Here is a 16,838-nt window from a genome sequence, read left to right as displayed (position 1 = left end):
GTGGCCTTAGGGTGGAGGGTGGGTTTCAAATGGTAGTGTGATCTACTCTAGGGGTCCAAGGCACTGCCTTATTTCAGGGGGCGGGGTAATGTGACTTAACTTTGGATGGGTCACAAAGCACAGGAGTCAACTTTTCAAAATGATATGGGTTGCTAAATTCAACACAAATAACCCTTCCCTGGACACAACAAGTAGTTTTCTTAATAATACAGGGGTGCGCAGTCACCCAGAAGCTGGCAGTTATGGTGTCACTCTACAGGTCAGATCCCCAAAAACTTACAGCAGTACAAGCGGTTGACTTCGTGATGTCCTCAGGGCTGAAGTCTTGCCGGTTTCCAATAGGAACATTGGGGTTTGGCTTGGGGACAATGGGGGTTGCCCGTTACGTGAGAAGGCAGTTCTGTACAGAATAAGGCACATAGCATGGTCGTACCACTAGATTCCCCCCTGATGTGTGCACAAGAACAGCATGTGCAGGTATTTTCAGTTACATTTCTGCATAACATTTGCCAGCTCTGTCCCTGTCTGTGTGTGTAACCTTGATAACAGTCACTGTGCCTCAGTTCTAATCCCTGCTCCGCCTCAGTGTGTGTGATCTCAGGAGTTTCACATTATCCTCCTGTGCCTCAGTTCTAATCCCTGGCTCTGCCTCAGTGTGTGTGATCTCAGGAGTTTCACATTATCCTCCTGTGCCTCAGTTCTAATCCTGGCTGTGCCTCAGTGTGTGATCTCAGGAGTTTCACATTATCCTCCTGTGCCTCAGTTCTAATCCCTGCTCTGCCTCAGTGTGTGTGATCTCAGGAGTTTCACATTATCCTCCTGTGCCTCAGTTCTAATCCCTGCTCTGCCTCAGTGTGTGTGATCTCAGGAGTTTCACATTATCCTCCTGTCCTCAATTCTAATCCATGGCTCTTCCTCAGTGTGGTGATCTCAGAGTTTCACATTATCCTCCTGTGCCTCATTCTAATCCATGCTCTTCCTCAGTGTGTGTGATCTCAGGAGTTTCACATTATCCTCCTGTGCCTCAGTTCTAATCCCTGGCTCTGCCTCAGTGTGTGATCTCAGGAGTTTCACATTATCCTCCTGTTCCTCAGTTCTAATCCCTGGCTCTGCCTCAGTGTTTATTTATTTATTCATTCCACTATATATACCACAATGGCCTTTGAATAGGCATCTAAACAGTTTAAAAACTAAAATATACAAGGACAGAAAGGCAGCAAAAGGGATTAAATGAAAGAGAAAAGGAGTAGAGAGGAGGGAGATTAGGAGAACGAGCCGAGATCTAGGAAGAGGTGAGTTTTGAGTAGCTGCTTGAAGGCAATAACATCTTTGATTCCTGCTAGGAAGTGGGAATTCATTCCATGGTTTAGGGCCCAGGTAATTTATTTATTTATTATTTTATCCAGGGCGGGTAACGATAGTCACACACGTAGTCTTAGACAGGAAACAATTGCTTAGCATTTAATGATAGAATATGATTAATAACATGGTTGTAACCAAAAAAAGAAAAAAGGACCAGAGAAGAAAAAAAACGAGTCAAACAGAAAGTCCTCATGTAGCCAAAAAGGCTTTGACAAACAGATGCTGTTTTTAGCATCCGCTTGAATAGTTGACTATTTTCACATGATCTTAGGTATCCAGGCAATGCATTCAACAAGGATGAGCAACGTATAAGAAATGAGTATCTTGTTAAGATAGGATGGAGCAGAGGCAAATGATTTTTGTATGCCCGCAGAAGAATTTTTTTTGACCCGGCAATGACAGGAAGCCAGTGGTGACATGGTCAAAGCGGCGGGGTTGTGAAGGTGTTATGGATTGATTAGTTGGAGGCATTTGAGAGTGTATAAAGGAATTCCAGCATAAAGAGAGTTGCAGTAATCTACATGTGACATGACAACACCCAAAAGAGATGATGAGAAGAGGGGAGGAAAGGGCGAACAGAATGAATACAATGAAACGCAAAGAAGGTGGAACTAACTACTGCATCTACCTGAGCTTGAAGATAGTTTTGAATCCAAGACGATGCCTAGGATCTTGATGCTGTCCTTATAGATAGAGAAAGGCCATCAAGAGAGGGAGTGGGGGCGGGTGAACCATGACAGAGGGTGAAGATAGAGGCACACTTGGCACAGTTAAGGAAATAAGGTTTGATTTCAGCCAGGAAGAGACAGAGAGACGTAGGAATTCAGGCGAATTATAGATGAAGAGTCAGCAATGAGGCATAATATCTCAATATTGTCTGCATAGCAGAACAGAATACATATGTAATCTTGAATTATAGTTAGAAGAGAGGATAAAACGATATTAAAGGTGTGGGCAAGAATAGAGTGCAGGGGTGGGGGTTGAGGAACTAAGCCTTCAGAGAAACTGGACTGAAAAAGAGGGAGGATGGGGGATTAGATTTGAGCAAGTTGTTTGACCAGGATGGCTGGCCATGGGTCTGCAGATGAGGAGGAGGGATAGAGGGACGTAATGATACAAGACAGTGAGAGGGCTGATGGAAGGTTGAAGGCTGCCCATGTGGTGGAGAGGGATGAAGAGGGAAGAGAAAGGACAGGGGAAGGTGGAGGAGCCAGGGATTCTTGGGGTGGAGGGGAAAAGGGGGAAGATGGCGTGGGGAGGATGAAGAGAGGAAGCTGGGGAGTTGGTTTTGATTTGCCAGGCATCAGCTAAGGTATTCAGGGGAGATGTTAGCTGAAGGAGCGATGGAGCTGAGAACACGAAATAAGGCTTAGGATGATTAATGGAGCACAAGATTAAGTAAAGTGATTGTGTTTGGTCAGCTGGAGGCCCTTGCAATACTTTTATAGCGAGCATGAAAAGTGGCCAAGTCAGCTTTGATGTATGACTTGCGCCATTTCCACTCTACGCTACGAAGAAAGGATTTGAGAAGTCTGAGCAAAGCGAAGAGCCAAGGCAGAGCGAGGGCGTTGAGGGGAAACGAGGAAAGGGGAGCTTGAGAGTTGATAACTGAAGAAAGAGTTTGATTGAAATCATGAACTTTCTGAGCAAGAGGGAGGGAGGACTGCAGTGGATCAAGGGAAGCAAGGGCATTCACAATGTTTGTTGAGACTAAGGACAGGCTTGAGGAAGGCGGAGTAGAAGGAGAGGTAAAGAAAGGGAGAACATGAGAAGCAGATGTCATCAAGGGATGGGATGGGTGGCAATAAAGGAGGGGGAGGGTTACCAAGGTGAAGTGAGAACAAAGTCAAGGGTATTACTAGCAGACTGAGTACTACTGCTACTACTTATCATAGGAACATTGATGTGTTGAGTAAGGCCAGCTTTGGAGGCAAAGGGAGGTATGAGATACATGTCTCTGATGGGGGGGAGATTAAAGTCACCTAGTAAGAGATGAGGGTGAAAATGAGCTACACTTCAGAGATAAAGGCAAAGAGTTCATCAGTGGAGGGTGAAGAAAAAGAGGAAGGGCAGAGAGAACTAAGTATAAGAGACAGGGAACTTAAAACGGAGAATAGAACTTTAGAGATTGATTTTAAGAGATTCAGATTTTCTCCCTGTGCCTCCCTGGCTCTGTCACTGACTCTCTGTGTGACCTCAGGGTGAGTCACTATCTCCCTGTGCTTCAGTTCTAGTCCCAGCAGAACAGAACCAGGACGCTCTGCATCATGGTGGTGCCACTGGGGGCTCAGCGCCCTGTCTTACCTCCATAGTGCATCACTGAATTGTAGTCGTAGCGCGTCCCCAGGTTGTTCGTGTTCACTTTCACAAGTTATTCTCCATGCCTGAGGGGAGAGAGGAGGACATTAGGAGATTTCCAGCTTATTCTCCGAGACCTGACCTCATGGCAGTGGGACATGAAGTACTTCAGGGTTTCTTCTGCTCACCGGCCGCATGAGGGGATCGGAGTCGTTACAGCGATGCCGCTGGAGGTAAGCATACTGCTTGCTGTGCTGATGTCCTCCAGGGCCCACGCTGAAAGGTTTTATGTGCCATGAGGGGGTGGGGTGTTTTAAGTTGAATTTTATCTTTTTATGGTGTTAATTTGTTCCCCGCCAAGTACGATGAGATTACTACTACTACTACTACTTATCATTTCTGTAGCGCTACTAGACGTACGCAGCGCTGTACACTTGAACATGAAGAGACAGGGGTGTGGGAGGCTGTTCCTCTGAATCTTCCTTTGCACCCTGACATCTTCCCTGGACACCCACCTCAGCAGCTCCTAGACCAGACCTCCCCCTCCCCCCCCCCCACACACACACCCTGCCGTGCATCTGAAACCCCTCTTCTTAACACCTGACTTACACACACCCATTCCATCTCAGACTGCACCATTGTCCCAGACACCCTCACATCACACTCCTTCAATGCCCCCCAACACACATGAGCCCCCACGCTCCCAATTCTGAATCTCATCTACAGGAGACACCTCCCCACTTACCCTTACTGTCCCAGATTTCTTCCACATGCCCCACATTCACCTCTTCTACCTTATATACCCCACATATACCCCTGCTCTACACACCATACCCTGACCCCCCCATACACACCTATCCACATACCATCCTGTCCTCAATATCCACCCACCCCTCAATTTCCATATATACCCACCCACCCCTTCCTTCTTTCTCTGACTGGACTTCACAGATCCCCATTATTTTGGGAAACATGGTGTTACAGGAGTACATTTTAATTTCTTTAATAGGAGCCTGTTCGATCCTAGCTACGCCACTGCTGTGCCTGAGTTCAAATCCCAGTTCTGTCACTTCCTCTATCACTTTATCATTCTGTGCATCGGTCCCAATCCCTGAATGTTGCTGACTCTGTGTATGACCTCAGGATGATTCACTTTATCTCCCTGTACCTCAGCTCTAAGCCCCGGCTCTGTCTTTAACTTCATATTTAATCACTTTATCTCCCTGTGCCTCAGCTCTAAGCCCCGGCTCTGTCACTAACTTCAGTGTGAGTCACTTTCAGGGGCATTTTCGAAAGAGAAGAGCGCCCATCTTTCGACACAAATCAGGAGATGGGCATCCTTCTCTCAGGGTCGCCCAAATCGGCATAATCGAAAGCCTATTTTGGGCGCCCTCAACTGCAGTCCATCGCGGGACGAACAAAGTTCACGGGGGCGTGTCGGCAGTGTACCGAAGGCGGGACGGGGTGTGGTTAAGAGATGGGCGTCCTCGGCCGATAATGGAAAAAGAAGGGCGTCCCTCACGAGCATTTGGTCAACTTTACTTGGTCCTTTTTTTCATGACCGAGCCTCGAAAAGGTGCCCGAACTGACCAGATGACCACCGGAAGGAATCGGGGATGACCTCCCCTTACTTCCCCAGTGGTCACCAACCCCCTCCCACCCAAAAAAAAATTAACAAAACAGTTTTTCCAGCCTCTGTGCCAGCCTCAAATTTCATACCCAGCTCCATGACAGCAGTATGCAGGTCCCTGGAGCAGTTTTTAGTGGGTGCAGTGCACTTCAGGCAGGCGGACCCAGGCCTATCCCCTCCCTACCTGTTACACTTGTGGTGGTAAGTGTGAGCCTTCCAAAACCCACCAGAAACCCACTGTAGCCACATGTAGGTGCCCCCCTTTCACCCCTTAGGGCTATGGTAGTGGTGTACAGTTGTGGGGAGTGGGTTTTTGGGGGGTTGGGGGGCTCAGCACCTAAGGTAAGGGAGCTATGCACCTGGGAGCAATTTGTGAAGTCCACTGCAGTGCCCCCTAGGGTGCCCGGTTGGTGTCCTGGCATGTCAGGGAGACCAGTGCACTACGAATGCTGGCTTCTCCCACGACCAAAGGGCTTGCATTTGGTCGTTTTTGAGATGGGCGTCCTCAGTTTCCATTATCGGCGAAAACCGAGGTCGTCCATCTCTAAGGTCGATCATCTCAACATTTAGGTCGACCATCTCTTAGGTCGACCTAAATGGTGAGATTTGGGCGTCCCCGACCATATTATCAAAACGAAAGATGGACGCCCCTCTTGTTTCGATAATAAGGGATGCCCCGCCCTTTGCGGAGACGTCCTCAGAGATGGACGCCCTTAGAGATGGGCATCCCCATTCGAAAATGCCCCTCTTTATCTCCCTATGCCTAAGCTCTGATCCCTAGATCTGTCACCAACTCTCTGTGTCTAACCTCAATGTGGGTTTATCTCCCTATACCTCAGTCTCAACCCCCACTCTGTTGCTGCTGAGCTCAGGCTCTTTCCCAGCCCACGCCTTTCACAGTCACAGAGATATCCATGGCATTACATTTGTGCCCCCTACCAGGCATGATATTTTCAAATAAAACGTTGACAAAGTCATCACGGTCGCTGCGGTTCTGCTCATGGTGGAATCCCAGGGCGTGGAGTAGCTCATGCTGCACGATGCCCTTAAAAACACAGCCCTGCCTCTGCAGGGAGACCACCTGCCGGCCCCGTATCCTCCCGATGAAAGAAAAGCACCTGGAGAGACAGAAAGCAGGGTGGGAGAGTGAGAGCGAGAGGAGGAGAAGAAGGGGAAAAGAGAAAATCACAGAGAAAGAAAGAGTGCGTATCAGTAGGGATCACAACCAGATCTGTGACATGCACGCACACATTCACCTCACATATATACAGATTCACACACACAGCACACCCGCCACACAACCACATACACATATACACACATTCGTCATACCTGCCACACACATCCTATATAATAATTCTCACCTCCAACGTTCGAATGTGCCTGGGACCGTGCCTCCCTCGGAGGTGGTCTGCTAGGCTGGCACGCAGTGACGTCAGTGACAGCTGATATCAAAGTAGGAGTAAGCAGCGTGTTTCCCTACTCCTCCCCCTGTTTACGGCCCACTGGACCCCCCTTCCGTGACACTGTCGACCCCCCTTCTCGGCGACAACCATCCCCCGCCGCCGTCCAGAACCTGTGCTGACGGGGGACCACAACCCCCATCAGCCGAAGTCCTGTGCTGGCCTTCGTGGCATTGCTTCTTCAATGATCTTCGGTTCAAGTTCCTCTGCGTGCGTCTGACGTCAGACGCACGCAGAGAAACTTGAACACAAAATCATTGAAGCAACGCCGCGAAGGCCAGCACAGGGCTTTGGATGATGGGGGTTGGGGTCCCCCGTCAGCACAGGTACTGGACGGCGGCAGGGGATGGTTTTCGCCGACAAGGGGGGGGGGTCGACTGGGTTGCGGAAGGGGGAGGGTGAAAACAGAGGGACGGCAGAGTCTGTAACAGCGAGGGAGGGTGGGGGATGGCCTTGCTAGCCCCCGTTTCCTTCCCTTTTGAACGGGCATTTTTTACTAGTATATAAATAATAGTAATGTTAAAAATATATATAGACACACACACATACACATCTGCCCCAGACACATACACCATTATACATACATATACACAGGCACACGACGAGAATTTGTTACTGCATTAAAAAGATTGAGCATGATTATAAATTTCTTATTGAAATGAATGTGTGAAACAAATCCAAAAAATGTCCAAAAATCTGAAAAATGGCAAACAAATTCAAAACTAAGTACATCCTTAACACGCCTATGGCCCAACCCCCAATGAGTAACTTCTTTACAATGATATATACCTCAGGAGAGTCAATCCTGCAGCCACCACATCTCTTCCACATTTTCATCCTTACCCAGCCTTTGCTCATAAATCCCCCCCCCCCTCCCTCTCTGCTTATGTCTAAGGCTCTTCAGATAGAGCGGGGACTCTGAGCGCATGTACTGTGCTGTATCACCGAGGGTACAGTACTGGAAATAATAAACCTTACCAGAATGTCCCCTTTTATTCTAATCGCTTGATATGGAAATCGTTCTTTCCCCCTCCTCTCGCCTGCTTCTCATAATGCTTCACTGGGCCCCTTTGTTCCTCATGCTCTTTCTTTCCTCCTAAAAGCAGACTGTCCCTAGTGCAGGCAGACAAATATCATCCAGCCACCAGCTCTGATGTGGACTTACCCGGACTGAGATTCTATGGAGATATAATTCTGTTCATTGGTACGTTGCTGGAACCTGATGCAGGTCCTGGAGCTGAAGGACTGCAGCCCTCTCTCGATCACTGCGCGCTCATTATTACCTAAGAGAAAGCAAAGAGGAAAAAAAATGTAGATACTGCAGAGGGAGAATAGAGTATGAAGCTAAGGATGTGTTTTCTTCTTTTCTGTAGGTCAGTTATAAAAAAGAAACGTAGCTACAGCTTTGTCTTCCTTTGTAACCTGCAGCATCTTAGTATGTAGCACACAGTGTTTCTTACTGTAGGCTGTGGAGATGACATATGGGACAACCACCTGCCATTGGCAGCGCTGGGCCACCGGCAGCGATCGGATGCGCATCGGTCAGCATTTCCCAGCGGGTCGACAGCAATGTCACCGAAGATGATGGAGGTTCGTGAGAAGGGAGTTTGCCTGTTACTGGTGAGAAAACAGAAAAAGAGTTATCCCCGTTATTCCCGTGCACGCCGCTCCACGGATAAATCCTTCTTCTCTATTCCCTTCTCCGCTACTGCCAACTCCAGACTTCGCGCCTTCTGACTCACTGCACCGTACGCCTGGAATAAACTTCCTGAGCCCCTACGTCTTGCCCCATCCTTGGCCACCTTTAAATCTAGACTGAAAGCCCACCTCTTTAACACTGCTTTTGACTCGTAACCACTTGTAACCACTCGCCTCCACCTACCCTCCTCTCCTCCTTCCTGTACACATTAATTGATTTGATTTGCTTACTTTTTTTTTGTCTATTAGATTGTAAGCTCTTTGAGCAGGGACTGTCTTTCTTCTATGTTTGTGCAGCGCTGCGTACGCCTTGTAGCGCTATAAAAATGCATAGTAGTAGTAGTAATCTCAAGGAGTATCAACATTCCATGTAGAACCCCAAAGAATAGCAAGATTCTGGAATCCTAAAGAGTGACAAGATTCCATGCAGAATCTCAAAGAGTAGCAACATTCCATGTAGAACCCCAAAGAACAGCAAGATTCTGGAATCCTAAAGAGTGACAAGATTCCATGCAAGATTCGTAACCACTCGCCTCCCCTACCCTCCTCTCCTCCTTCCTGTACACATTAATTGATTTGATTTGCTTACTTTATTTTGTCTGTTAGATTGTAAGCTCTTTGAGCAGGGACTGTCTTTCTTCTATGTTTGTGCAGCGCTGCATACGCCTTGTAGCGCTATAAAATGCGTAGTAGTAGTAGTAATCTCAAGGAGTATCAACATTCCATGTAAAACCCAAAGATAGCAAGAGTCTGGAATCCTAAAGAGTGACAAGATTCCATGCAGAATCTCAAAGAGTAGCAACATTCCATGTAGAACCCCAAAGAACAGCAAGATTCTGGAATCCTAAAGAGTGACAAGATTCCATGCAAGATTCGTAACCACTCGCCTCCACCTACCCTCCTCTCCTCCTTCCTGTACACATTAATTGATTTGATTTGATTTGCTTACTTTATTTTTTTCTATTAGATTGTAAGCTCTTGAGCAGGGACTGTCTTTCTTCTATGTTGTGCAGCGCTGCGTACGCCTTGTAGCGCTATAGAAATGCTAAATAGTAGTAGTAGTAGTAAAAAGAGTTATCCAGTACTGAAGTGTGTGAGTTTTTTTAATCACACCCACAGCCATAATCCACTGCTGCCTCATCCCTCTGCTTCCGCCATGATTCATATCACTTTCATCATTCCACAACCATAATCATCATACGTTCCACCGTGCCTCAGCTCCTCCACTCTTACCATTCTCTACACCACTGTCGTCACTCCTGCCAGGTCTCCCCCACTCCCCCATTGTCTAAACTGCCCAGCCACAATTATCATTTCCTCAATAGCATAGTATGAGTGCCCTTCTTCAGCTGCTCTGCCAGCAGGTGTCGCTCTTAACAATGATCATGAGTCCACTTCACCTTAATAAGCAGCACAATACTCCTACTTCTTTTCCTCCTCCAACCTCACCATTGCCTTCTCATTCTCATCTCTGAGTGCCCCTACGTCGTTTTCACTGTCACCAGCTACAGCACATCCGTTCTACATTCTCCTCTTCAAGTTCCTCCGCGCTGACTCCACTGATGCCTTCCATCCCATGGTCACCTTCTTCTCCTCCTCCTCTCTACCGGCTACCCTTCACCCAAACTCCACTGTCACTACCTCCTCCTCCTCCCCTACCAGCTCAGGGGCGTAGGCAGACCTGCCATTTGAGCGGGCCCAGAGTTAACCTGGGTGGGCCCTTCTCACCCCAATGCTACCCTATACATACATACAATATAGTGGGGGGAGGGGTTAATGACCCAACGTCTGCCCGTTTCTCTGAACCCCCTCCCCTGGTCCTACCTCAGGGCCATTGTCCATCGCAATTCCTATAGGCATCCTGCACCAGCCCTGCAGGCTTCTCTCTACCACATTCCCACCAAAAAAACAAGAAGTGACATCATTGAGGGCAGGACATGATAGAGAGAAGCCTGCAGGGCTGGTGCAGGATGCTGCCAGCAGTAGGTCTGAGGTAGGGGGGGCAGAGAGATGGGCAGATGCCAGGCCACAAGTGAAGAGGGAGAGAGAGTAGTGGTGCTGCCACTGAAAAGTTTTGGGGGCCTCATGGGCTGCTGACTGGGTGGGCCTGAGGCAAGAATGGGTGGGCCCGTGCCCACCCAGGCCCACCCTTAGCTACACCACTGTACCAGCTGCCTTCCACTCTGACTCCATGGCTGCCTTCCACTTCACTTTCACCTCCTCCTCCCCCACCACAGTGGCGTAGCCACAGGTGGGCCAGGGCCCATTCACTTTGGACTCAGGCCCACCCAAAATTGTGACACTCTTGCTGTGGCTGGTGGGGATCCCCAAATCTTGCCAGCTGAAGATTTTCTGTCCTTGGGTAGTCCCCTTTCCAAATGTCAGCCAGCAGCACTGACTTGAACTGAGGCTGAGACTGACCCTTCTGCACATGCTCAGTTTTCGCACATGCAAAAGCACTGAGCATGCACGGCCTGAGCAAGTGCTGCTGGCTGCCGTTTGGAAGAGCGCTGGCTGCATGAGGAGGAGGAGGAAATCTTCAGCTGGCAGGGTTTGGGGATCTCTACCAGATCAAGTATTTAATATTTGGGGTTTGTGGGCAGGGAGGGGTGGAGAGAGGAGCAAATGGGGAGGGGTGCGAATGAATTCCATGCCCACCCCACCTTAGGCTGAGGCCCACCCAAAATTGGCCATCTGGCTACGCCCCTGCCCCACCACCTTATTTCCAATCTAACTCCACTGCTGCCATCTTCTTCCCTCACCACATGGTCCTGGGTGTCGTCTTCATGAAGGGACTTGTAGCTCTAATGAACTACAGGTTCCTACATGGCCTTGGATAAAGCCAAGACTAGATTAGCCTATCCTTATTTTTAAGAGTCAGTAGGCAGTCCCAGGGCCCTCCGAAAACAGAACGCATTTTTCCCACAGCGACTCACACAGGTGTTCGTTGACCTTCAGGATCTGGTTTGAGACATCTGGATCCTTCTTGCTGCTTTCTGCCCTCAGCCTTCCAACTGCATAGAAATGAGAATGAAAAGGCTGTCAGGTGATCTGAGGGGGGTAACCTGGACTGGGGGGGTTGGATGAGGTGATCTATACCTATATACTGCTTCCAGAAATCCTCCATAAAACACTGGATAGCAGGACCAGCAGAGCTTCCAAGTTACCAGATCCAGGAGGGAGATTTTTAGGTCAGTCCGGATTTCTGACATCCTTATCCTGATGCATTATGGGAACTGCAGCACTGATGTCAGTGGATGGAATCAAGGACTACAAATCCCACTCTGCTTTGGAGGAGATGCGAGTTCAAACCAGAACTGGGTAACTACACTGGAAGAAACAACGTCCTCAGATACCTCCAAGGACAAACAAAAGTGGAGATGGGACCACAGGCACGTCACCCCCCCCCCCCCCCCGAAGCGCATCACCCCCACCTTTCCTCCTAGTAAGGGGGTGCATGGAGCAGTCGTGTAATGTCAGCTCTGCCAGTCCCCTGCCCCGGAACAGGACATAACATCAGAGGGGGCAGGGGACCGGCAGAGTCGACAGCCGTGTGACTGCTCCATACACCCCCTTGCTGCTTGCACATGGGGTGACCACCCCCACCGCCCTACCCTTGATACGCTACTGACCACAGGTACAAATGGCAAAGACCTTATTGACCGACCCACACGGCTGTGTTTCAGCACTATGCCTCCTCAGAGGTCATAAGCTATGGTAAAGTCATCTTTGCGGAGTTACTGACGCCATTGCTCACATTCTCATTTTGTTCCTGTGAGCAATGGCATCAGTGACTCTGTTTTAAAGCACTCAATCACTCATTTTTGCGAGTGTTATGCAAAGACCTTTTCAGGCTGATGACTTTACCATCTAGCTTTTGACCCCTGACGCAGGCATAGTGCCGAAACACAGCTGTGTCGGGTCAGTCACTAAAATCTTTGCCATTTGGACCTGTGGTCACATCTGCGTTCTTTGCCGTCTCTGCTTTTCTTTGGAAGAAATCCATGTGCACACACAGCTAGTTACCTGAAGGAAAGAATTCTCTCATGTAGGCCTTCCCAGGCAGTAGGACTGAGTATAGCCATCCTGTACCTGCAAAGGAGAAGGAGTGATAACATTATTGTCATCATCAGTAAGATACAAGTTGTATGTAGGGCTTTACAGAGATGCCCCATGGAGCTTACAATCTATTTAAGGTGGACAGACAACAAGAGCTTTAAGTTAACAGTGAATCCATGACTGAAAAGAACTAACCAACTGCGTTATAGGTAGGAAGCTGCAAGGCAATGAGTCTCTGAGAATAGGACTCTTGTCCTTCCAAAAATTATACACCTATTCTGTTATCATTGCAGGAACATGGTCTTTGCACCAGTAAATACAAACTAACGCACGCGACCAGCTTCTCCTACATGAGTATGTAGTTATGGAATGCACTCCCAACTCACCTGAAACGATCAACGAATTAAGTAATTTCCACAAATCTCTGAAAACCTCTCTCTTTAACAAGGCCTACCACGAGAACCCTAACTAACTATAACACAACACCAATCCACCTTTATTCAGAATGTATCTTTCTATAACTGCTTGACCAGATCCTCTTGTTTTCCCTGACTTCTGGGTAACTCCAATTGTATTCTTTACCCTGATATGGCGATGCCATAACAGGTCTTTGTAAGCCACATTGAGCCTGCAAATAGGTGGGAAAATGTGGGATACAAGTGCAATAAATAAATAAAACCAACATAAGAAAAGCAGGAATGTATCCATACTGCTGTCAAGGAATCTTACAGGCTGATTTTTTAATTTTGTGAGATCAAATGTCATGTGGTCACTCTGTGCTCCGTCAATCACTACAAAGTGGAAATGGATGCACTACAGCCCAATGACATCAGCTGTGCAAAAATAAAAATGTTATAAAAGTAGGCTTTATAAAATGTGTAAATTTTATAAAAATCTAAAAAAAAAACCACGTCCTCTTGTCACTCTACAGTAACAAGTACGTAAAATGAAATAACTCTGCTGGTAAACTGAGGAATGTGAAGTCAGAGCATGTGCTGGCAGTAACTGAGATGATGATTTTGTTTAACACGGGAGGATGATCTGTTCCAACATTTTAAGACTGACTTTGCTGCCCTGCACAAAGTCAGCTTAACTGTTAGCCGCCCCATGCGAAAAGGGTCCCATCTACACCATCTGTTGTTCCCTGCTGTTTCAGAGCAGAAAAGTAGAGGAGTGTGGTAGCCGTGTTAGTCCACTCTTAAGGTTATCAATGGAAATCAAACAAAATAAAACATGGAAAAGAAAATAAGATGATACCTTTTTTATTGGACATAACTTAATACATTTCTTGATTAGCTTTCGAAGGTTGCCCTTCTTCCTCAGATCGGAAATAAGCAAATGTGCTAGCTGACAGTGTATATAAGTGAAAACATTCAAGCATTACTATGACAGTAAAATAGATACCATTGGAGATTCTACATGGAATGTTGCTACTATTGGAGATTCTACATGGAATGTTGCTATTCCACTAGTAACATTCCATGTAGAAGGCTGCGCAGGCTTCTGTTTCTGTGAGTCTGACGTGCAGGACGTCAGACTCACAGAAGCAGAAGCCTGCGCGGCCACATTGCTGATCTACAAGGGCCGACTTCTACATGGAATGTTGCTAGTGGAATAGCAACATTCCATGTAGAATCTATAGAAATCAAACAAAATAAAACATGGAAAAGAAATAAGATGATACCTTTTTTATTGGACATAACTTAATACATTTCTTGATTAGCTTTCGAAGGTTGCCCTTCTTCCTCAGATCGGAAATAAGCAAATGTGCTAGCTGACAGTGTATATAATGAAAACATTCAAGCATTACTTGACAGTCTGACAGAGTGGGAGGGTGTATTAAGAAATGTTAGTAAGTTATGTCCAATAAAAAAGGTATCATATTTCTTTTCCATGTTTTTTTTGTTGATTTCTATTGATAACCCAAAGAGAGAGAAATGAAAGATTCCTCACAAAAGAATGAACAGGAAAAACTGTGTATAGTCATGGAAGAAAGGAGAAACGGCAGCCAAATATTTAACCCTTTGGTCTCCTCCATGGAGGGCCGCTTCTTCCATTAGATTAACTAGGGATTGCCTAGGGTGGCTGAATGTGACAGCACAAGCACTTTTAAACTCATGGGTCGGCTGCACTTCCTGATTGATAATCTCATTCATTCTAAATTCAGCAGTCAGGACATCAGGCATCCTGGCCTGCAATTTTTAAAATAGAAACATAGCAACATGAAGGCAGATAAAGAACATGTGACCTATCTTTGCCATCTACTACCTAAGGTGCTGGGACGGCTCTGCTGCTAGTGGAGCTCCTTCCAAGGAAAAAAGCAGCTCATCCCACCAAATGGGTCAAATAAAGGATTGTGACTTGATATAATGCCTTTCCATGGTTTTTTGCAACTGCATTCAAGGCGGTTTACATGGTACATACAGGTACTTATTTGTACCTGGGGCAACGGAGGATTAAGTGACTTGCTGAGTCACAAGGAGCTACAGTGGAACTTGAACCCAGTTCCCCAGGTTCAAGGTCTGCTGTACTAACCACTAGGCTACTCCTCCACTAGCAACATTCCATGTAGAATCTCAAATAGTAGTAACATTCCATGTAGAATCTAAAATAGGGAAAATGAGACTTGATATACCGCCTTTCTGAGGTTTTTGCAACTACATTCAAAGCAGTTTACATATTCAGTACTTATTTGTACCAGGGGCAATGGAGGGTTAAGTGACTTGCCCAGAGTCAAAAGGAGCTGCAGTGGGAATTGAACTTAGTTCCCCAGGATCAAAGTCCGCTGCACTAACCACTAGGCTACTCCTCCACTACAACATTCCATGTAGAATCTCAAATAGTAGTAACATTCCATGTAGAACTAAAATAGGGAAAAGGAAATGAGACTTGATATACCGCCTTTCTGAGGTTTTTTGCAACTACATTCAAAGCAGTTTACATATATTCAGGTACTTATTTTGTACCAGGGGCAATGGAGGGTTAAGTGACTTGCCCAGAGTCAAAAGGAGCTGCAGTGGAATTGAACTTAGTTCCCCAGGACAAAGTCCGCTGCACTAACCACTAGGCTACTCTCCACTAGCAACATTCCATATAGAATCTCCAATGGGGAAATGGGACTTGATATACTGCCTTTCTATGGTTTTTGCAAGTACATTGAAAGCAGTTTGCATAGTATATACAGGTATGTATTTGTACCTGGGGAAAGAGGGTAAGTGAGTTGCCCAGAGTCACAAGGAGCTGCAGTGGGAATCGAACAGTTCCCCAGGATCAATCCACCGCACTAACCACTAGGCTATCTCCTCCACTAGCAACATTCCATGTAGAATCTCCAATAGGGAAAGGGAAATGGGACGATATACCACCTTTTTGTGGTTTTTGCAACTAAATTCAAAGCAGTTTACATAGTATATACAGGTATGTATTTGTACCTGGGGCAATAGAGGTTAAGTGACTTGCTCAGAGTCACCATGAGCTACAGGGGGAATCCAACACAGTTCCCCAGGATCAAAGTCATCTGCACTAACCACTAGGCTACTCCTCCGCCTTAAAGATAAGGTGTGGAGCTGGGCTCATGAAGAGGAAGAGGAGGGGGGGAGAGAGATGCCCGGTGGGTGTAGGGCATGAAGAGAGGGGGGGGGGGGGCGCTGGAAGGATGTGATGTGGAGAGAGGGGCTGGGCAGGTGAAAGTGGAGGATAGAGAGGAAAGAGAAAGGGAGGTCAGGTCACTAGGAATTACAGGTGGGTACAGGGATGGGTACTGAGGTAAGAATGGATCCAAACAGGGGATGGGGACCAGATTATGTCCCTGTGCATACCTCTAGTGTCAACTCAGTGGAACAGCATTATGGGCTTTAATATTTAAGAAACTTATAGCTACTTACCTGTTTGCTTATGTTTTTTTACTTATTTGCTTATCATAAACAGTTAACAATATGTTTTTCTTGAATTTACAAGAATGCTGAAATGTAGGGGACGGTTGGGGAATGGGGAAGATGATGCTGAGATAGATCCAAATGACGGGAGGGATGGATCCAAACGGACTGTGAACAGATGGTGGGGGCCAGGTTCCATCCCTGTGCACACCTCTACTGGCATTGCAGAGAGGGGGGCAGAGGGAGGGTTGGCACCAGAGGATGGGTACCCTAGACAAAGCATCAGCCTTACATCCACACCCTCCAACCTCAACTAATGTTCAGGTCCCTAGAATTTTGCTTAAATACCACACTCATGACCATCCTATATCAATTCTGTAAAAACTCATAATTGTGCATCGTGCTTTTATTTTATTTTTTAAATATCTTTATTGTGTCAGAACAGACAGATCT

General features: G+C 46.9%; 1 protein-coding gene across 1 annotated transcript; it reads right to left on the bottom strand.

Moving 5' to 3' along the window:
* Positions 1-2,153: 2,153 nt before the first annotated feature.
* Positions 2,154-12,522, bottom strand: LOC115456998 (high choriolytic enzyme 1-like; the record flags this gene model as incomplete). The annotated part of the gene is given in 10 exon segments (XM_030186425.1): positions 2,154-2,239; positions 3,667-3,729; positions 3,732-3,746; positions 6,230-6,408; positions 7,919-8,036; positions 8,214-8,249; positions 8,252-8,338; positions 8,341-8,370; positions 11,388-11,465; positions 12,478-12,522. Coding segments are annotated over 10 exon segments (737 nt in total), but the record flags the coding sequence as incomplete, so codon positions are not given.
* Between the last annotated feature and the right edge of the window lie 4,316 nt (positions 12,523-16,838).

This window comes from Microcaecilia unicolor, chromosome 14, assembly GCF_901765095.1.
Source record: "Microcaecilia unicolor chromosome 14, aMicUni1.1, whole genome shotgun sequence".
NCBI classification, from domain to species: Eukaryota; Metazoa; Chordata; class Amphibia; order Gymnophiona; family Siphonopidae; genus Microcaecilia; species Microcaecilia unicolor.
The sequence above is the reverse complement of the archived record's forward strand: the minus strand, read 5'-3'. Positions and strand labels throughout refer to the sequence as shown.